At 34.6% G+C, this 22,479-nt stretch overlaps 1 protein-coding gene across 2 annotated transcripts in view; it reads right to left on the bottom strand.

Moving 5' to 3' along the window:
- Positions 1 to 744: 744 nt before the first annotated feature.
- PXDN (peroxidasin) overlaps positions 745 to 22,479 on the bottom strand; it is a 77,497-nt gene continuing 55,762 nt past the window's right edge. For both annotated transcript variants that reach the window (XM_048936644.1, XM_048936643.1), the window contains 7 exons: positions 19,437 to 20,940; positions 18,480 to 18,614; positions 15,414 to 15,622; positions 7,783 to 7,903; positions 5,464 to 5,596; positions 4,221 to 4,334; positions 745 to 3,655 (listed from right to left, as the gene is read on the bottom strand). In XM_048936644.1, coding sequence (XP_048792601.1) covers positions 3,533 to 3,655; positions 4,221 to 4,334; positions 5,464 to 5,596; positions 7,783 to 7,903; positions 15,414 to 15,622; positions 18,480 to 18,614; positions 19,437 to 20,940 — 2,339 coding nt within the window. In that variant the 3' untranslated portion in view covers positions 745 to 3,532. The remainder of the gene's footprint in view (positions 3,656 to 4,220; positions 4,335 to 5,463; positions 5,597 to 7,782; positions 7,904 to 15,413; positions 15,623 to 18,479; positions 18,615 to 19,436; positions 20,941 to 22,479) is intronic.

Here is a 22,479-nt window from a genome sequence, read left to right as displayed (position 1 = left end):
TTATACAAAGCTCTATTTTAAAATCCCAAATCACAAAGCCACAAAAGAGTTGTTGGAATTTCTATATTTGAGAACTATTATGTTACTCTCAGAAACTGACTGTGCCTGATAAAAGAAGCATGCATTACTCATGTAAGGTGTTAGAAAAATGGGGAAAAAATAATCTGATCGCTGTAATTTTTTCAAGGATAGAAACTGAATACTACTTGCCAACATTCTGGAAGAGCAGCACTCTGGAAAACACACAAACAAATTGATTGCAGTTCTGCCTTATGTAATATTCAAACTACACTGCAGCAGTCTTAGAATCATAGAATATCCTGAGTTGGAATGGACACACAAGGATTGAGACCAGCTCCTGGCTTCACACAGGACCACTCAAAATTCAAAGTCTAATATCTGGGAGTGTTGTCTAAACACTCTTTGAACTCCAGCAGCCTAGGGCCATGACCATGTTCTCCCATTTCACTGTGAGGCTACTATATTAACTGCAGTGATACTATATTGTAAAATCCAAGGATCCAACCCCGCACCCCAGAGATCCTCACCAAAGGATGAGAGTAACTGCTCCTGATTTCAGTGGTAAGTTCCATCCTGCGGCGGATTAACAAGATGAGGAGAATCTCTTGCACAGGAGATCCCTTTCAGAGCTGCACCAAGCATGTGTGGTTTGTGACTGCACTTACCTTCTCAGCGCCCTAACCTCATTTAGTCACTGCTTTCACTGAATTACCACTAGGGAGGTAACTTGGAAATGTGTCCCGTTTTATTTTAACTGAAAAGCATTCATTATACAGTGCAAACAGTTCTTTGGTAAATTTACTGATTAAAATAAAAACAACAAAGACTTTGTTTAGGTAATATTAAAAAAGAAAATAAATACATAAAATTTGCAACATAGTACAGCAATATTCTCACAGTGGATACTGAGGAAATGGTCATCTAGGCATTGGCCATTGTTTCAGAAACATTAAAATCAATGCTGCAGTAAAACTTAATTAATACAATCCATAACTGATTACACTTTAAACTGTGGATAAAGACCTGTTTTTCCTGAATAGTTTATCATTAGACGGATAGTGGAAAATAACTCAATATTACACTTAAACATATCCAGACTCCTAAATCCATTTTATATAGCATATGAATAAAGAATGAACAATGGGAAAAAAAAAAACAACAAACCTCCCTCTTTATTCTGGAGGCTGGATAAAACAAACTATCAGATATATGGTACTATTTTATATTGTATAAATGGAAACTCTCTTTTCCTATAAGCAGAAACTCAGAGAAGGTTTATTTAATATAAAACTGGAATATAAGAAAATAACCAGCTGAATGTATTACTGATTTGGACAACTGTTTAGACAGATAAATTATATTTGGTTCAGCTCTGCAACCGTTCCTCTTTAAGGAATTCCTGCTATAGGTCAATGGGAGTTCCATCCAAGTTGAACTTACAGGATGAGACACGTGGTTTGGACTTTCAACAAAATACCAGAGTATCAAAGAAATACAAGAATGACAGCCTCTAGAAACCACATGATACTCAAACATGCTCACCACACACCATTTCTATAAGTATTAAAATAGAAAATTACATAAATCAAAATACTGTATATAAAATCAATTAAAATATTCTCAAAAAATATAAATTGCAGTTCCATGTGTACCCTCTACCACACAGCTTTGAAACACCACTCACATGTACATATTGCTCTTACTATAGTTGAAACATGTTTCTGTAGCAAGCTCCAAAGATACACCAGAGTTTGAGAGTGTGTCATGGTATCTGATTATCAAACTAAAAATTATTAATGCTAGTAATCACAGAAATTATGTGCCAAAATATTATAGTGGAACCCATATTGATGAGTTTGGTTAATTATTACACAGTTATTTGATTTACCATGCAGTAATTAAGAATTCAGTTTGTTTGTATAATCTGAAACGTTAGGACGAAAATGTTTAATTTTGTGCAGTTTTTTGATTCCCAAATATCTAAATTTGAGCAACAAATTCAGAAGTCAGTGAAATGCATAACTAAAGAAGAATTCAATTCTAAAATATTAATCAGTTAGAGAGAGAATCAATTCTGAATAAACAAGCAAACAAACAAACAAAAAAAAAACCCACAAACCTGTAAAATGAGGTATGATAGTTGTACTTCACTGAATATAATATATAACTCCTGGTCAAAAATATGCGATTTGTATTCTAAAAAGTACATGACTTTGAAATGCTAGTGTAGACATATACTCTCTAATGTTAAACATTTATTAAATGGGAAATAAAGTCCATTGGCAGACAATTTTAACATGAATAATAAAAATATTGAGGTAAAAATATATATGCATTAGATGAAATTGGAAAGAAAAAAAAAACCATAAAAAAAAAATCAAATACCTTGTCAGAAAAAGTAGTCAATCCACAATTAATCACGATGCTTGATTCTGATTGTTCTTTTTCTCAACAAACAGTGCCACAATATAATCAGGAACATATGTCTATTGACAATATGCGCAATGACTCAGTAGGTATCTTTGTATACAAATTGGCATGTGACATGGTTTCACATTCTCATTACAGGGCCATGTGTTCGGGGGAACCCATCCAAGATCAAAAGAAGCATGCTTAAAAACTGGAGTGGATGGTCACGTTACAGTGATTTAAAATAAATGAAACAACAAAAAAAAAAGTTTCCAAGCAATTACATATGTTTTGACAAAAAATGATTATGTTCATTTTAAGATCAAACACTACTCTGTCATGTATGTTTTGCTAAAATGAGGAACACTGTCAATTACTCCTGTAATATACATTCAATTGCTTTCTCTATCTTCCAATTACATTTATTCATACTTCCCTCATTTCCAATTAATTTTAGCCTTTTAGCAAATTTTGCAAATACCAATTAATTTTGCTCCTTGAATTAACATGAGGATGTTGAAAGGCGCACTCTGGTTTTCTTTACTTCCTTGGTAGTCCATGCACAGAAGTGATTCAACAGCATTTCCATGCATAGATGTGTTGCAGAAACGGGCCCTCCACATCACTGATGGGTACAGTGAATGACCTTTTGTTTTCCCATCATTTATGAAGTAATAACAAAGAGCTAAATTTCAAGTCAGACTGGGACTGAAAATGGAGAGTAACTGTCAACACTGCTAATCACAGATTGGAAAGAAAACTTCTCATTTTAAGAGCAAGTCTTAAGCCCAGTCATTTTAGATACCTAAACTGCCTGACAGAGTTCTTTTTAAAGTAGCACCAGTTTGAAATTTGTCTAACCTGAGAAGTTTAACACGCAATTAAGTTTGACCTGTTTGCTAGTTTCCCTTTTGTTAATTTTGCATTGTGATTACCTTCATGGGCAGAAAATACGATATATTATGTTATACTCTTACAGCACCATTAGAATGTTGTAAATCTTGATTTCTTGCTGTTTTAAGCCTGTAGTTACCTGTTTTTGCCATCAGCAGGCATTGATATGATTTGAAGAGTATGCACCCTAAAATCTATAAAAGAAGACTTATGGCTTCTTTTTATTAATACTTTCTTTGACACAGACTGGACAGCAATCTCCTTTAGTCTTCATAGGGGCTTCACAGTCAACTGGCGGGCATGACTCCACGAAACAGGTAATCTGACCAACCTGCATCAGGAAAGAAGGAACAAAGCCAGACCATATTTAGCTACATTTTCCAGGCAAGAAATATTGTTTTCACATTATCATACGTAGCTGAAACCTCTCTAAGATTTCAGTTGTTACAATTAACTTTGTCTACTTTTGTTTTATTACTGAAATTGATATTGACAAGGCTCTTTGTATATTAACTTCCTTAATGCTGCAGTATAACGTTTTATTTAATGATCAGGCATGAAACTGGGATGGTAAGTACCCACATATTTCTTTGAATGTATTTTTTAAAATTCTGCTGTGATAAAAGAAAATGAAAATTTAGCAATAAGCTATATGAGCCTTTGATTTTCAATGATTTTAATAGAATTTTTCAAAAGGTCGCTCATTTTGCAGTTAATTATCAGGGGTAGAGAAATGGAAACAGAATCCCATTTTGCACAAAATAACTGAAGATCCATAAAAAAAAGAAGTATTAGAAACTATTACCCAGTAATTACCAAGCATGAAACTGGAGATGCTGACTTAGAAGTTGAACCTAATATATTTTCTATCACAAAATGGATTTCCAAGTACTTACTTTGCATTCACACACAGTACATGGGTCCCTTTTCCAGGTTTCATTGCTGGAATATGATTTACCCTTTTCATCAGTGCAATCAGTTTTACTGAGGCGTGATTCAAGTTTTTTTATCTGAAAATATTTAAGAAGTTAGTAACTGAATAAAAGGGAAGTTTTAAAATTCCTAAGATATTCTCTCTTTTCTCTTATGCTATGCAGTTCATGATAAATACTTGTCTGGGTTTACTTCTGGCTACTTAGGTTTTAGAATGCTTAAAAAATTGGATATGTAATGAATATTGATAGCCATTCAAAAACTAAAAATCAAATAATAAAGGATACATCTTTCCTATAATTGGAATATTCATCTTGCAGATATAAACAAACTATATCTAACATTTACATGGGAAGACAAATACAAACTTTCCAAAATGTGTGAGTAAAAAAGAGGTAAAAAAAACAAAAACAAAAACAAAAACCTCAATTAAATATGTTAACTTGAATTGGACTACTTTATCCATATTTTTTCCTTAATTATGAAAAAAAAAACCATTTTATATCATTAGTGTATCTTGCTGGATGTGTGTCTCTTGGGAACAGTAAATAGAAATGCACAAGCTTTTGACAATTTTTACATCCAAACAGATAGTAACGTAACAAACTCTTAGCTTGGACTACCACAGTATTACCATTGTCAGATTAGCAGCGTGAGTGAGCGCAAGTGATTAAATTATACCACTAAACATGGAACTAAACCACAATGTAAATAAATGTACGATGCTATTTGTAGATTACATAAAAAAGTTACGCTAGAAGAATTTACTAGGCAAAATCTTTGGTTTATTTTGATTAATCTGCCCTCCATAGTAAATATTTTTGAAACTGAACTTCATTATTGCCAAGTTTTTCTGAATAATGTCACATTGTAAAAGCCTTCTTAAAGTAATCCTACTTTTTACTTAGATTCTACATATTTTAGATAAGATTTTTTTTTATAACTTCACAAATTTTTAGAGAAAGATTAATTGTAGATTGAAAAGTTAAGAAGATCTACTTTCAAAATATTTCAATATGATTTCAAAAGAACATAGAAATAAAGAATAATAACACACCATATTCTGTGTTGTTTTTTGTTTGAGATACTATGTGGTGGTTTTTTGCTGCAGAGGATGTCTAAATATTAAAAACATAAGAGGAGTGATGTTAGGAGAACATTATAAATTAAAACTGCAATTAGAAACTATCCATTATAGGATCTTACCTGGCTTCTGAGGCTTGAAATAGTTTTTTGCATTTCCAAAACAAATTCTTTGAAGTCATTCACTATGGGCATATTTGCATTTTCATCAGATGCTGAGGTGGCATTACGAAAATATTTACTCTGTTTCACAGAACTGCAAGAAATTGAATGCCATGTCAGGACATTTATCTAGCTTTTATTTAGCTAAATGTTTCAGAACACTTAGCAAAAACGTACAAGAACACCAATCAAGAAGAGTGGGTAGTTGGCTATATGAAACACAATAGTACACCAGACTGGTACAGAACACAGCCTCAGGTCAGGTGAGTTATAGATTACTACTATCACTAGTGACAGTGGATTCTTTCCACTGAGAAGAATAATGTATATATTTCTTGCAGAGGGAAGCAAAGTTTTAATAATTGACAGTGTAGAGTATCACTTTAAACTGATTGGGAAAAGAATCAAGAAAACTCCTGAATTTAAATATGAAAGCCAAGAAATTTAAAATAAGCCTTAAAAACTGTAATTGAAAACATGATATTCACCTTTCACATTCAGATTCATAGTTTTTTCTTCTAAAGAATCATTAGCAAACAATCTATTTAAAGAAATTTCTTTAAAAAGGAAGAGGCTTCATAAACAAATGAGAACAAATGCTTTTATATATAGACATATTCTTCTGTCCAATTTAATTTACATTTGAGGTCAGTGCTATTTGTCATACACAGTCTTTGTCTATTGCCTTTTCCAGCTGATATCTGGTAAGAGTCACACAACACTAAACTGTGTTTATCAACTCACTCTGGTGATGGAAAAATTGTACATAATCATCAAAGGAGTTGTCAGTAATACATAAGACCTTGTTTGGCAAGACTTAAAAAGTAATATATTCAAAACTAGGAAAAAACAAATTCTTAAGTCACTTATTTCATTAGTATCTTTCAATCCATACAAGCCTTCCTATTCTGTTACCATGTCTTTTTTCAGAGCTAAGGACTACACAGAAAATGGATAGGAAAAATACTCTCTTCAGTACTATGACTCACAATTTATAATCTTTCCGTATAAATTAAAACAGTATTTATTTGCAAGTGTTCAACCTACTTAGTTTCCCATACTTTTTTAGTCTAAATTAAAGAAAAAGAAATCAGAACAACATAATATGCCAAAATTCAAGTGAACAAGCTGTTACTTTCTAAGTAAATGTTTAATCTTCTCCACCTGCTTGTTATAGAAGATGAGAAGGAGGAAAAAAAAAAAAAAACAGACATATCTTTTCACCATTTAAATTAATCTAAATGTAATTTAAATAAAACAACGAGCATGAGAATTGATATGAATGATAGAAGAATTTTGTTGCTTTGGCTCTATTTACACTCTAAACAAAGTATTGTAAATTTACTACATATATTGTAGTCCTAATTAGTACTCAACTACTGCAGATCTTTGAGTTTCATCTCTGAAAAAGTGTAACATCTTATTAACTAGAACAAGATGCTTCTCAGATACATGTTTATCTTTCCTTACTTTCTTTGAGTGGGTAGACTCTGGAAAAATGTGAACTAATGTTCTTTTAAGTCAAGCAGATAATTTTATTTGCTAAAAGAACACACATTATATGGAAAAAGCAAAGGTTGTTTAGTCAAGGAAGAGAGAGAGAGTGAAGGATTTTAAGCTATATTCTTTATAAAATATCACACACACAAAAAAAAGTTTGAGCAGAATTCATTTCCTTGCACTAATTCATAGATTCCCTGGAAACTGTAGGGACATGTGAAGATTATTTCTTACTGACCTTCAGACCTACTTCCTTGATGAAGTATTTTGAGGATTATGGGGTTATAAACAACACTATCTCTCTGTAAAACTTCTGTCCTCCTGTGCCCTGCTATCAGGTACTGGAAACAATCTCTACCATCACCACACACTTTTTTTGTGTTACCCACAATTGGCCTTCCTATTTCTACAGGACAACCTGGCAGCTCTGAGGAGGAAAGGAAGTCATTTAGTTTGGTTCCTGCAGGCACAGCAGGGCTGTGGGATTCCAAATCCCCCAAACCGCCCTTTATTATTGACTTATCTTCCTGAAAAGCACAGGAAGAACAGAAGTACTATACTGAGTCACACACAAAGGGTCTTACACAAATTCGAGTGTGAAAGGAAGTGATTTACTGTTATGGTTATGCAGAAGTGTCAGAATGAAATATATCAGTGACAAACTTGAGAAAGCAGAGACTGGAAAAAAGAGTTATATGCCCTTACAAAGGAATCCTTCAGTTTCATTCTATTTTGAAAACAATTGCTTTTCCATATTTCTTTAAAAATAAAAAATCTCACCTTACTGTTTTGGACATTTTCATTTTCTTCAAAGGCTTGTCCTCTTGAAAGCTGTAATCAAGAGAACGTCTTCCCCGAAAGTGGTATGAAAATGCATTAAACTGTCCTCTAGTTCTACAATCTGAAATTAGATAACAAATTACACATTACAAACTACACTATCTGCAGTTATAATATTAATATATTTTTACAGTATCTTCTGAATCGTATACACTGACCCATGTGGAATCAGCTTGAATGCAGCTGAAAACCTCTGAGGGATACAGTACTTAAGTCAGCTGGAAACAGAGAATTTGATTATTCACAGACCTTTTTTTAATTATCATTGTATGAAATAAATAAGTAAATAATACTTTTCCACAAATATATCATTGCTGCTTTAAATAATCTCTTCATATCCAAAATTTCCACTCTTTTGGTTTTTAGCTGTTTTCTTGTTGGAATAAAGTAGTTACATATGGTGGAAACAGAAAAATAAAAGTGATGTTTCCTCATCTATTCTGTTATTTTTGGCATTTGAAAGAGAATATTTAATTAAATCCTGGAGAACATTTGCGGACTCCTTGCTGGTCAAACAGACGCATGTTTGGGCATAGGGCTTTCTTAAGGGATTTGAAAGTATCACCAGTCACTCAGACACTAACACATTTTCTATGGTATAGTAGAAGTATCAAGCCTGAGAAAAATCATTAAAAAAAAAAATAAAGATCTCATAAGAGGATGACTTCACAGGATGAAGTATGTATTTCCAATTGACATTATTTAGCCTTCCAAAAACTGTGAATATTTGGAAAGAGTCCCATAAAGAAAAACAAAACAAAACAAAACAGGAACAGCACTTTGGAGAGAATTAGAAAATGAAGTTTTCTTATTTCTGTTCGCAGAGGTTTTAAAAACAAACAGTTGTCATGGGTCAGGCTGCTGCACAAACCAAAAGCACGTTCAGCTCTTAGAAGTAGAGTCTGCTAAGAAACCAGAAGGGAAAAGCTGAAAAATGGGATCCATGGATCTATTATCATAGTTAAGTCTGGTATTAGCAGAATGAACCGTGACAGCAACTGAACAAGGGAAGAAGTCATTTTCCCTGATGTCTCTCTTAACTTGCACCACAACAACTCTATTCAAAAGGGTAGTACCATTTTAGAAAATATTTGTTTTGAATTTTGCAGTACCTAGAACAAATACCTAAATACCTAAAGCATTAACACAAATTATTGCACAAGTTTCAAGAGTCAAAAAAAGAAAAAAAAAAAAACCAAAACCATAAAAAACAATGCTCAGCTTAGCAACCTGATGAACAAATGTAATGTTTTCACTCTCTGAAAACTGAGCAAATAAGACATTGGTTACTCTGTGATTATACAATTAGTAATCTTGGATTATTTTTATTTGTATTGGACTTTTACTTAAGTAAGACTATTATTATTTTCCTATCTCAAAAGAAAAACAATATATTAATAAAGACAGAGAAAAATAACTGACAAAATAACCACCCTGATTAATTCAAATAATAAATATACTGAATAATGAATAACTAATTTAATCTTAAAATATAAGTCTATGATCTTATTAATTTTCAATTTGAAAGCAGTACCTATAGATTATTCTCAAAGAGTTTTCCACTCAATTTTCCTCCCTTTTTCTTCTTTGCATCTTCTCCCCTTCTTCAGTACATTTATTCCTTTTCTCCTATAATTACAGGAACACCCAAGAACTAGATGGTATCTACTGCCAACATATTGTTCATTTTTCTTGTGCGTTCTGTTGTTTCTCCCACAATCCTCTTTCTGCTCACTCAGAAACTGAGCTCTTTCAGATAGGAACAGACCATTGTGTCTGTAAGATGCTATGCATGAAGACATGGTTGATCACCCTTAAGTGCTTCTGTACTTAGTATGGGCAGAAAAGAGGTCTCATACTGAAGGGTGACTGGACAAAAATCTATTTTTTGTCAGATGAAACTTTTTGTTAAAGCAATATTTTGCCTAAAGTTTTCCTGCATCCCATAGAAATGTTACTCTCGAAAGCAATTTTTGAAAGGATTCTATTCCTTTCCTTTATTTTCTGACTGCTGAAGTCGTCTCCTGTACTATAGAGTTTTCTTCAGTATAATAGCACAATAGCCCATTGTGTTTTTTCAATCACATGCTGGTGCTTTGAATCAAAGCACCAAAATCCTGGGAAAGTTTTTATAACCTTAGACTGGTAAATATAAGAACCATATGTTAGTGGCAGCTTCAAGTACAGAGATTTGACATTTCTGTAGTTTTTAAAGGTGCCAGCTTTTCAAAGGAACGACTCTATTTCCTAGTTCCAGTTTCAGGTGTAAGGGAGAAGATTATCATTGCTGAGAAGTGCAGCACAGAATGCACCAGCTTTCAGAAAGCCCCAACCAAGAGATTTTTATATATACCTGTACATACATGTGTTTGTACCTGTACAACTGTTACACCTGTAACTGTATATATAAAGAAGGTGAATGAAAAAATACCTTAAAAATACATGAGAAAAATCAATCTAAACTTCTGCTTTCTTTCCCATTCCACCTCAAATTTCTCCAAATTAGCTGTATCTATTTGAATTCATTTTCTGTAAAAGAAGCTGAATATCTGATATCTGAACCGAATACTCTTTTCCTCTACAGATAACATTTTCTTCCAGAAGCTGGTTATTGTCATATTGCAAATGTCAAGATAGTTCATCAGTATTTGATAGCTATATACATATCTTCAGAAAGTGCCCTGCTTCCCACAAGGTTTTAAACTGGGACCTGTAACATAAACTGAATGGGAAAAAGAGAAGACATTTAGAAGTATTAAGCCAGCTTACTTCTTAGCAAATCACATTTCAAGATCTGAGTCAAGAAGAATTCATCTGACAATAGATTAAAAACAACTTGAAAGATCAAGAAAACATGAAGAAAAAGGACATGCGATGCAACTACTGCTTCTATTTGATCATACTTCAATTCTCTGAGATTTAAAGTAGTGAATTATGTTGCTGTTACTATAAGCATTTGTACAAACCTAAGAACTCCCAGACATGCCAGTGGGACTAGTAAAAAGGATGGAGAAACCCAGGAAATGGCCAAAACGGAGTTACATCAGGCTGGTGGCTCTAGTGGCTCCCTTTTAGGGCCAGTGACCAGTTGTCTTCCATATTGTCATAAGTGACCTGGATGTAGGACTAAGAGGTGTTTTGAGTAAGTTTGCTGACAATACTAAGTTGGAAGGAGCTGGCTGTTGACTCCATTGAAGATAGAGAGGCTTTGCAGAGAGATCTGGGCAATCACCAAACACATGAAGTTTAACAAGTACTAGATTCTGCATTTGGAAAGGGGCAACCCTGGCTATACATACAGACTGGTGGGTGAGGTGCTGGAGAGCAGCCCAGCTGAAAGAGCTATGGGAGTCTTGGTCAACAGCAAGTAGAACATGAGTCAACAGTGTGTTCAGGCAGCCAGGAAGGCCAATTGTATCCCAGAGTGCACCAGGCCCAGCACTGCCACCCAGGCAGCAGAAGAGATTGTTCTGCTCTACACAGCACCAGTATGGCCTCGCCTTGAGTACTGTGCGCAGATCTGGTCACCACAGTGCAAAACAGACATAAAACTCTTAGAGTGTCCATAAGAAAGCTTTAAGGATAATTAAGAGTCTGGACAGGAAAATATATGAGGAGCAGCTGAAGTCCCTTGGTCTGTTCAGCCTAGAGAAGAGGGGGCTGAGGAGAGATCTCACATCTGTACTTCACCTTGAAGCTCACAGACTAACTCTATTAAAGACAGAAGCTCCAGACGTTGTTTGGAAAAAAAAAAAAAAATCCAAATAATGTAAAATTAATGATAGCTTGAAGACATTCAACAGCATATTCTGTTTTTGTGAACTAAGCAGCTTTTGGATGGCCAACAGGTAGTTGAAGGAGATCTATTAGGTTCTTGTGGTGAAAGAAAACACCAAAGCAGGACAAATTCTCCAAGTAGAAAGCAGAATTATTTAGAAAGTTATGAAAATTAAAATTATATATCTGAGGACTACAGATATGAAAGAACAAACAGAAAGAGCAGTTGGAACTAAATGAAAGTTTGCAAACTAAGGACCCTAAGTACGGATCTGCCCATTAGACTGTGAAGGGATGAGTGTCTGAGAAAGATAGTAACAATCCATAATTGATGAAAGGGTCTGATTATCTCATTATGCACAGAATCACCAAGATGCTCACATTAGGATGTTTTTCTAGTAATGCTCCTTTTACAGTAAAAGGGCTAAGATGTAGGCAAATGTAAAAAGTGATAGCAGCCTGAACAGCATCTATTTCCATACTGCCTGCAGTGGAACTTGGAGAGCTCCATAGGTCTTAGCCCTGGATACTCCAACAGAAGTTTAGGCTTAAACACAATAAATCTCAGCCTACTGATTCCCCCTAGTTTTTTAGTACTATGGAAAGTAATGGCATGAGACTCCTGCTAGTAAAGATGCAGCAATGTCAGAAATTAATGTCTCCTGACTTTTAGTTTAGGAATTACAACTTTATATTAATGACCACAGGTAGAAAAAAATGATACTTTCCTGGTTTGGATGAAATATTTTAATATTTTTTTGTTATCATACAGATATGCAGGACTATGATAAACGCATTTCAATTCAAACTAATAAGAAGTTCTTAAAATGATCATTAAGAGAAGATCTTAAAATCTCAGAACATGGAATTTTATTTAGTAGTCTGGTACAGTCTGAATCGTTATTATGCTGACAGACACTGTCCTTAAACATAAATTTCAATGTAGAAATATCCATTTGGATGTAGAAGGCAAACTTTAATATGACATGATACAAGCAAGCCGCAAAATACGTGTGAGGAGAAAACATGGCCAGGCATAAACTACATCATTTTGATACTTTGAAGATCTCTTACTAAACAATTTTCATTGTCATAGAAAAGCTTACAGTCTCATCCCAAGCCTACTGTTCACATTTTGAAATGTGCAAAGTCTTGCACAGCATCTAGTGCCTAAGCCTGTATTACTTGTTATTTTCATTAAAGATGTTAGGCATAATAGGAAGAGCATAATAAGATATGAAGCTAGAATAAACAGCCAGACAAGCTCTAATCTGGGACTTAAGCACAATAGTTAAACAGCCGATGCCTTTGTGAAAGTAATTGCTTAAAGCAATTCTCAAATCAAAAAGATTAATGTGGCGGATACTGCCACAACAGACAATGTAATTCGTAGTATGGTCTTGAAATACAGGATGTGGGTCTACCCTACTGGGAGACCATGCACTCAGAAGAAATATGTGTCTTAACCCTTCTAATGAATCCAGTGAGATTTAGTCCAAATTTATATAAGAATGTTTCCTGAATTAATCCAATTTTTGATATTTGATTCAGTAGATAAGTCTGTTGCTAACTGACATCCAGTTAAGAAAAATTGCCTTCATAAATCAGCTTATACTTACAGGAATGACTTCTTGTCTTGTCTGAATCACTTACAACTGGATTATTGCTTGACATAAAACATGATTAAAGATATTTTTCATTTTGATTTATAAAAATTGAGCATAACTTTTAAAGAAATTGAAAACATTTCCACCTTACATATTTGGAGTAAAACTATGCTTCCTTATGCTTGCAAGTAGTCTTTTTATTTTTCATATAACTCATTTCATAAACCTTTACCATGTTTCAGAATAATACGCTCATCTTTGAGGAAAGATAATTTTATCATTTTTGTGTTCAGAACTGTCAACAACAGCAACCACAGAAATTATACTTCTTTCAAAATTAAAAAAAAAAAAAGAAAAAAAAAATTTTTTGTGTCTGAGAACCTGAAAAAAAAAGCACCAACAGTGCTTGTTCCAGAAATCTGTATCTTCTCTGCTAAAACAAAGAGCTGCAATAATTCTGCAGAAGTTCTCTTTGTCTCCAACAGTAAAAGAAAGATACAAAGTGAAGGAAATCAAACAAAGTCTTGTGTATTTCAGTGGAACACAGGTTTTTTCCACCACTGAAAACTAGTAATTCTGTTGTATGGTTTGTTAACTGAAATCTAGAGGCAATCTGCTATTGTTATTATAAAAGGTAATAATGCTTTTCTTTATAAGAAACAAATATTGGCATTAGAAAAGAGATCTAAGAAATAACTCTTAATAACTAAGAAGTTTTTCTATTCTTTATGTGGAAAAGTATTTCAACTTGAACAAAATAAGGAAGGATAACAAAAACAGATGTGTTCATTAACCTAAGTAAAACAGCTGAATATACGGGTCACCTCTTAAATACACATAAAGTGCAATGACATTGGAGTCTCTATTCTAATTTTTAACTTAGCAGAGTTTAGGATAATTTTATTTATAAAATGATGAGAAATATTTTAAATGTGGAGAAAGAATATTGCTTAAATACTTTTATTCTAAAAAGAGAAAAAAAAAGTAATAAATTCAAATAAACAATGTATTAAACTTAAATGCTTTTCCTGAATCTATGTTGTGTATGAACTTCACTTCAGATGAGTGCTGAGTCTCCAGTACCACAGAATGAAATATTAAAACTGAACTGCCTAGCACTAGATTCCTGTAGAAAACATTACACCCATTCATCCACACAAGAAAGGAGTTCAAGCCATGAATACTTTTTTTCTTCATTAACCTCTGCACAGACTTGAAAAAAATCAAAAGAAGGGAACACAAATAGGCAATTTTTTAAAGACAGTAATTTACCTTCTCTTTTGCCTGGCAGTTGTGAAACTGTACTCAGTCCAGTATTACTGTGGTAGTAACATTCTTGAATGAAAATACAAGCTAGGCTGTTGAATGGCTCTATAGTCTTAAGACTTTCCAAAGATAACAACTGCTTTACCAGGCTCAGTGATAACATAACATTTAGAGAATCAACACATAATTAATCAGCTTTACAAGTTTTCCAAATTGATGTAATTAATGTATTTGTGAAAATGTGTGCCAAATTGCATGAACCCTGGAAATGTGAACTTATTCTGAACTGGTAGAACATAATTTATTTGCTTATGGTAAAGCATTTGAAGAACGGTAATTGATTTTTTCTTTATACCTCTGGTATATATGAGGATTGTTTTGAAGTGATACTGAAAGACTTTGTGCTGTGTTGGTAAAATGAAAACTCAAGAATATCTAGTGGTTTATAAGCTATTATCATCAGTTTAGGAAGGGCAAACCTAGGAAAGGAATTGCTTAAAAAATTGAATAACTTTGTGAAAATTAGGACACAACCTTCATGACATGATACCTAGTGAAAAAATATACATGATTTCATCAAAATCTGAAGTATCTTATTCTCCCCATCTCACACAGATATCCAGCATTTTGGACTAAATCTTTCAGTGAAGATTTTTCTTATCTAGGAGTCTGTTTTTCAGTGTTGTTTACCAGACAAGACAAAATAATTATCAGCTTAACAGCTAAATTTTGCAACATCTTACAGTAGCATTTTTTTTTTTCATCTCACTTCTAAAGTCATGAATTTGCTCTCATGGTAAATTCATACTAGACAGAACCCTTCTTTACATGTTGCCTTAAATTCTGAAGTATTTAATAGAGAACTCTCTGTCCTTGGGGATAATTACATTTTACCGAAGCAGTTAAAAAGACACTACTGACCTTCACAGCAATCTTGCCACATCCTGAGATCCAGTTTAGGAATATCTTCACAGCTGCTGTATCCATAAGGGAATTCAGCCACCTTAAAGACATCATGTTGCACTCTGGTTATATTGTCACCATTGTCACACAGAACTCTGGCAAGAGATGTCTGCTTGATCTGAGTGAGCTGAGCAGGCGTGAACACACCCGGGTTCTCATACCATAACCTGTAATCTCACACAAAAACAGGTTTGCTAGTGAAAAATCAAAACATGTATTTTTCCAGAAAACTTGCAATACTGTATTAAAAAGTAAATGAGCTTTTTTATAGAACATAATCTCAGACATCTTTACTTTAGAATACAACAGTTCAGTTGGAAGGGACCGAAGATCAACTTCAGCTGCCTGACCTGCCTGACCAGGGGTAACCAAATGTTAAAGCATATTAATTGAGGGCACTGTCCAAATTCCTCTTGAACTCTTACAGGCATGGAGCACCAACCACTTCTCTAGGAAGCCTGCTCCAGTCTTTGACCACCCTCAGAATAAAGAAATTTTTCCTAATATGCAGTGTGACCCTCTTGTGGTGCAGCTCTGTGCCATTCCCATTCTGCCATTAGTTCCCAGAAGCAGAGCCTGGCACCTCCCTCTGCTTCCCCTCCTCAGGGAATGGCAGAGAGCAGTGAAGTCATCTCTTAGCCTCCTCTTCTTCAGACTGGGCAACCCAAGCATCCTCAGGCTCTCTTCACAGGGCGTGTATTTGTTGTCCTCCTCTGAATGCTATCAAGGACATCAACATCCTTTTCATATTGAGGAGCCCAGTGTCTGAGGGTGTGATCCAGATGCCTAAAGGCATCAATTTCACCCAAGGTAGTGTTGGGCTGAAACTCTGAAAGGGCCTTAAGTCATTAACAGCACCTTTGACATCTTGTTGTATTTTGATGTCTTGAGTATCTTAGGACATAAAAATTGGTATTAGACTACCAAAATTAAGGTTCTATAAAGGTAGAGCTTTAAAATACAAATTATTTCTCCAGACAACTTTCTTAGGGATATTAAAATAATTTGACAGAATTGGTGAACAGATTAGAGAACAGCTAATCTATACATATTTTATGATTAAGATAACAGATTATTAATTTTAGTCAAGATATTTTTTTCTTTGAATTCATTCAGATGACCATATCAACTTAGGGTCTTGTTAATATATGCTCAGGTAATTCATGAGATTCAAGAGGGAAGTGCTGTGGCTTAGAATAATGTATTTTGATTTTCATTCATAAAGGGCCAAAAGCCTTTTATGAATACAAAACATAAATAATACATTACTATGAGAAAGAAGCCAGCCTTCTGAAAGAAAACATTTTAAGTCGCTGTCTGGGATTTGGAATGATTTTACACTACTCTAACATGTAAGAATCACTCACTGTGATTTTGTTTATCTTCACAAACCTGTGAAGATACCAATCTAAATTGGTACTTTTTTCATCAACCGTGATAAAAAATAAGTAGGAGGCTCTTTAATGTTGAATTTTACATCAAGCTTATTTTATGCTAGACCTAGAAGAATGCTCAACAAATTTCATTTTGCCTACTTATTTTACCATTTTCATAAGGCACTGGGCAGTCGCCAATGTAATTCCAAGCACTAGAATCAGAAAAACAGATTATGAAATTTCCATCTCGATATGAAGTTAGGCTCACTTCAAACATCACTCCTTTTCCCTGCACGGGCAAATATATTTTGCATGGTGCTAAAAGCTTTGATCCTCTGCCCATTATAAATGCTTTTCAAAGAAGAGAGAGTTGCTTTCATTACGTCTAATAATATTTTACTATTTTCTGGCATGCTGCTTCAAAACATTTGTATTCTTTGGACAGCAGAATCCCATTCCCTAAATATTCAGTGTTTTCCTATAATTCCTAAATCTTTCTGTCTCTGGGGAGAAAAATATTTTGCTGAAAAAAAATGTACAGTCGCACAAAAGAAAAAAAGCAATACCATTTTCCTGTTGTGATACATATAGGAACTTATCACCAGCTATCTGGAATACATATTACATATGTTTCCTTTTATTTTCTTTGCCTCCAGGCATGAGATTTTTATGTTTCACAGTTTAATGTTTAAACAGATTTGATGTAAGAAAGTTGCTGTAAAAAATATATATATATATACGAAAAAATATGTATTATTTTCTAGAAAAATAAAAAGGCATTTATATCTGTTGTTACCCTAAGTAACAACTGCATAACCTGTATAAATCAATTAACATTAGATAAAGTGAATCCAATCTAATTCCCTACATTTTTCCTCTATGTCTCTTTCACTAGGATGGAATTAACCAGTACAAGTCTTTTGACCCTCATGAAGAGTAAAAGCAGGATTCTAGGTCGCAGTGTTAAAATGAGGAAAATATTGACTTTCAAATTCCAAACCGGTATGCTGAAACTGCTCAGAAGAATTCTAGCTGTTGTAACAATAGCAGTGATTTTTTTTTCTTATTCTTGGCACTGTAGAAACTGAGAATGAGAAATTGCTCATAGTATGCACACAAAGTACTTTCAGAAAAATGATCAAATTGTGCTCTTAGAGACAACCTGTCTGTTTTAAATGTACTTTAGGTGCATATACTGCTTGTATTGAAAAACACACTGGAGTCAGATGCACAGAACAGTACTTTCTCAACCCAAGCGTAATAGCAGAGATAGTGCAAGTGTCTTAGTTATTGCAATTTCTTTGTCAATAAAATTATTAAATATCAATGAAAGCAGATGAATAATATCCACTTTGCAGAAAGGTAAGTGATTTCAGTAACTGGTAAAGGGAAGATCAAGAGTGACCCATAATTAATCAGAATTTGTTGGCAGTGGTACTTTTTGAAACTCAGTATGGCATGTTCACCATAAAAAGTAACAGATGTAAAAGCAAATTCATCACAGCTTTTAATAATATTTTGAACCTGTTCTCTTCATCTTTCAAATGAAAATAATAAATGCAGACTAATCTTGAAACAGAACATTCCAACTGCTTCTAAGCACCCTCAATTTAAAATTACCTCTAGTTTCCATAGTATTTCGATTTACCTGTCTCCATCCCTGATACGCCTAAACTGGGTGCTTAACAGACACATCAAAGTTGGTCCCAGTCGGCTTCCTGGAACTAAATCTTCTACCATTAAAGCAGGAAATAGGTCTATGTTCAGGGGGGAGCCATACAACCTATAAAAAGAAAAATTCAAATATTTATCATTAAACATTATCCATTTATTAAAACAAAACAAAACAAAACCACAACAAACCTCCACACACAAAAACAGTATGCCATAAAACTAAAGGGAAAATATACGGGTAACATAAAGTAAAAAATGACTGTGTTGGTGCTACATCTTTTGTGAAGAACTTGTGGTGTACCTACAAGAAATCCTGCAATGTAGGTTGTGCATACAAATAAGAGCATGGAGATATGGGAGTCTATCCCACAATTTCCTTTATTCTAGCAGCTTTCTTTTGATGCCTAATAAATGTTTCTTGCCCTTCTGTATGTTTTCACTCTAGCCTAGTCTCTGGTTTTGTGTAAATAAGCTTGGGATGGAAGATAGCTGAAGACTTATTTTCAGTTGTTGACACAGCTAAAGGAGCACAGATCGCTTGTGATGAAGAATGCATACATGAAAACACAGTGCATATACAATTAATTATATTCCCGTTTTAGATTAGTTCCTGTTTCCTGATTGCATAGAACTGTGCATGAACTTGCATTAAAACAACATTCATATTTAGCAACATTTATAAAAACAGATGTTTCAAATTAATACTTTTATGAATGTATGCAACTTCGTATTGCTCATCAAAATCTAGAAGTGGAGAAACTAATTACATGTGGGAAATTTCCTCATTTCCTGATACAGATTGATGTTTCTTAAAAAAAAAAAATCTCTTTACACCTTTCTTAACAAATACTTTCTCCCAAATAAGACATTTAGCATTTAATTTCACATGCACATTTAGATAATTGATTGTTTTTCTTCACCTCAGGCTCACCTGCTGAGTTTTTCCCTGATTTCAGGATTCTTAATTTCATTTTTCAGATCTTCAAAAGTCTGAGCTGAAGAAAGATTACAGTAAACTCTAAAATCATGGTAGGGAGGAATTCCATGATCTCTGCCTCTCTGAATATTCATAGCTGCCAGATCTAAAGCCACAGTACGTGCCATGGAGAAGAGTCTTTCTGTTAACTCTGTATTGAGTAATTGTGATGGGACACGCATCTTACCAGCAACACCAAACAATCCCCTTAGAAGTGGATCAATGCCTCCTTCATTTACAATCCGAAATGGAGAGAAGAATGCCTTATGAAGAGGTAGATGGCCTTGTGGAATAGGTTCAAAGTTTTCATCCAGTCGATACAGAAAAGGATTAATGAGTGTGTGACCAAACCTAAAAGCGGCAGTTGCAAACTCATTAGTTATGCCAGAATTAACACTGGGATCATAACCTTTATATTCGCCAAGCATCTTCATGCCTACCTCTCCAAAGATCTTAGGTAGCCAGTGGCTAAATGTTATGTGTTGCATTTCTGCACCAACAATTTTGCGTGTTTCATGATATATTGTGTCACCATCCCAGTGTGGATTGAGTTTCAGTAGCTCTGTGGCAATTCTGTTATGTTCTCTAAACCACAACGTGTGGATACTGGTAAGACCCAGCTGTTCATTAGAACGCTGATCACCAGCTAAAAAACAGGGAATGGGGCTCTCATTTTCATCCCTCATACATTCTGTTGGTGGGCCAGTAGCAAATGGAAGAAGGGGCTTGCCAGATCTTTGTACAATGCCCTGTCTCAGAAGACCCCTTTGACTTGCCAAGTCTCTGATTTCCAGAGCTTCATGATCTGAACTGCCATATACATTGGATGCATCAATATATGAAGTCAGCTGGTTAATCTGTTCTCGTGGGTACACAGAATTCATCAGGAGAGATGTCATGCCACTTCCACAAACTGGACTGGAGCGTACAAAAAACATGCAGCGTGCACCATTTCTGACTCTGGGATCGTTTGGCGGTATCATTATTGAAAAGCATGGAGGATCATTTGTGCAAACTGAACTGCAGTGCTGACCATCTGAAAATCTCGCCTCACTTAAGGCAGCAACGGTGAGATCAAGGTCATGGTCGAGAAACTGACCCCACTGCATGAGCATGTGAGTGTACTGCTCATCTGGGGTTATGGTTTCAGTTCCAATCAGAGTAGTTGAAACCAAGCGAGGCATTGGGAGTGCATATCCATTAGAGAGTCTCTTGGGTTCAATTCCCCGAGGCAAATTAAATCCATTTTCGTAGACCGACTTTAACAGACGTTCAAAGGCAGTCAGAGAAGCACCCCACATGGGATGCTGCAGATTGTTGCATGTTCCATCATGTGTCCTGTACTTCTGGTGAAAGCACATATCTGAGCAATTGTTCACTCGTCGATGAGCTGTACAGCCAGAGAGATTAGCTATCAGATTCAAGTACTGTGGGGATACAAGGTCATTATAGTGATAACCTGAAACCAGAAGAGAGAAGAAAGAAAATCAAAGACTTTGTAGACTCATGGTTCCCAAAGATCATGCATTTGTTTAGAATGTTACTTTTTATACTGTATTTTCAATATGATTATCATTTAAAAAAGAACAGTCAAATAATGTATATATAATGCACTGTTCACTCATTTGAGGAACATCTATTAAATCAGGAAAGGATTATGTAAAATGACAATTCAAGTAGAACTTTCAGAAAAAGAGTTTATTTCTTATTTGGTCATCTAAAAAAGCATAGATATTTTCAGAAATAACAGCATCATACCGAGAATGGAAAAAAAAATTCCTCACGGTAGTAAAAACTCATAGAAAACTCAGCAACTTATTTAGCTTTTGAAATTTTCCCTTTTAAGATTTGATAATCACAGAATCACAGAATCGTAGGGGTTGGAAGGGACCTCCAGAGATCATTGAGTCCACCCCCCATAATTCAGTGAACATATTGCTTATCACAGTAAAAGCTGTAGTGCTGCAAGACGAACAAAGAATAGAAAGTACAGAGGCAAATCACCACAATTTAACTAAATTTAACAATTTAACTAAACAGAAGAGTGATCTGTAAGACAAATGGTGTGGAGTAATCTGCATTCACATTACTCACAGTATTTCACTGCAAAGAAAAATTAGTGCTTGCGTAACAGTTGGCACAGGTTTCCTCTTGGATCCACACCACTCACATCTGGAACCTTAATACTGCTTCACGTTCCAGTGGGTGGCGACATTTCAACTAGGGGTTAGATTTGATGGCTCCTGCTTGGAGCAAGGAAGTCTCCAGGATTGGATCAGCTCAGCTGTCTAGTTGTCTTGAACACTCCACTGACTGAGACTCCTCAGCCTCTTTGGATAAGTTGTTCCAGTACTGCACTGACTTTCTGGTGAGAAAGTATCCTAAAATCCAATCTGAACTTCCAGAGCAGTGATTTGTGGCCATTCCCCTTGTTACACTGTCTGGCACTGAGGAAGAGAATTTGGCTCCACCATTTTTCCTTGGTATATTCCAAGATTTTACAAAAAAGTCTCCAAATATGAAATTGTCAAGTTTTTCAACTGTTCCCCATGTAAAAGTGCTAAATAACATCTTTCACTGGGTTCTGCATTTGGAAATAAAACCAAATATGGACAAATTTGAGTATTAAGATCTAAGCGTTAGACTTTTTAAAAGACAAAAGATTTGTTCTAGCATTCAGGTTTCCCTATAAGCTAGATTCTTATAGATTTTGTTTGGCTGAAAAATAAGCTCTGCTTGTGAACAGAATTTGAAATATCTCAGAAAGTTGCCTGAATTTGTGTTCATTAACTTGTGTTTACATGTGTTAATGCTAATTTTTTATAAGGCTTAAGTGATTGATTTCTTCTATTACAAATTCTAATGAAAAGCAGCTAAGGTATTCTCACACATTAGTTTTCAACTATCCTTACTGCTGTACTGCGCTGCGTGAGTTTTGTATTTAATATGTTTGCATATGCATCCAATCAGAGAAGCAAATTGGATCATGTTGCTCTTA

Source organism: Lagopus muta, chromosome 2, assembly GCF_023343835.1.
Source record: "Lagopus muta isolate bLagMut1 chromosome 2, bLagMut1 primary, whole genome shotgun sequence".
NCBI lineage: Eukaryota > Metazoa > Chordata > Aves > Galliformes > Phasianidae > Lagopus > Lagopus muta.
This window is presented reverse-complemented; position numbering and strand designations above follow the sequence as displayed.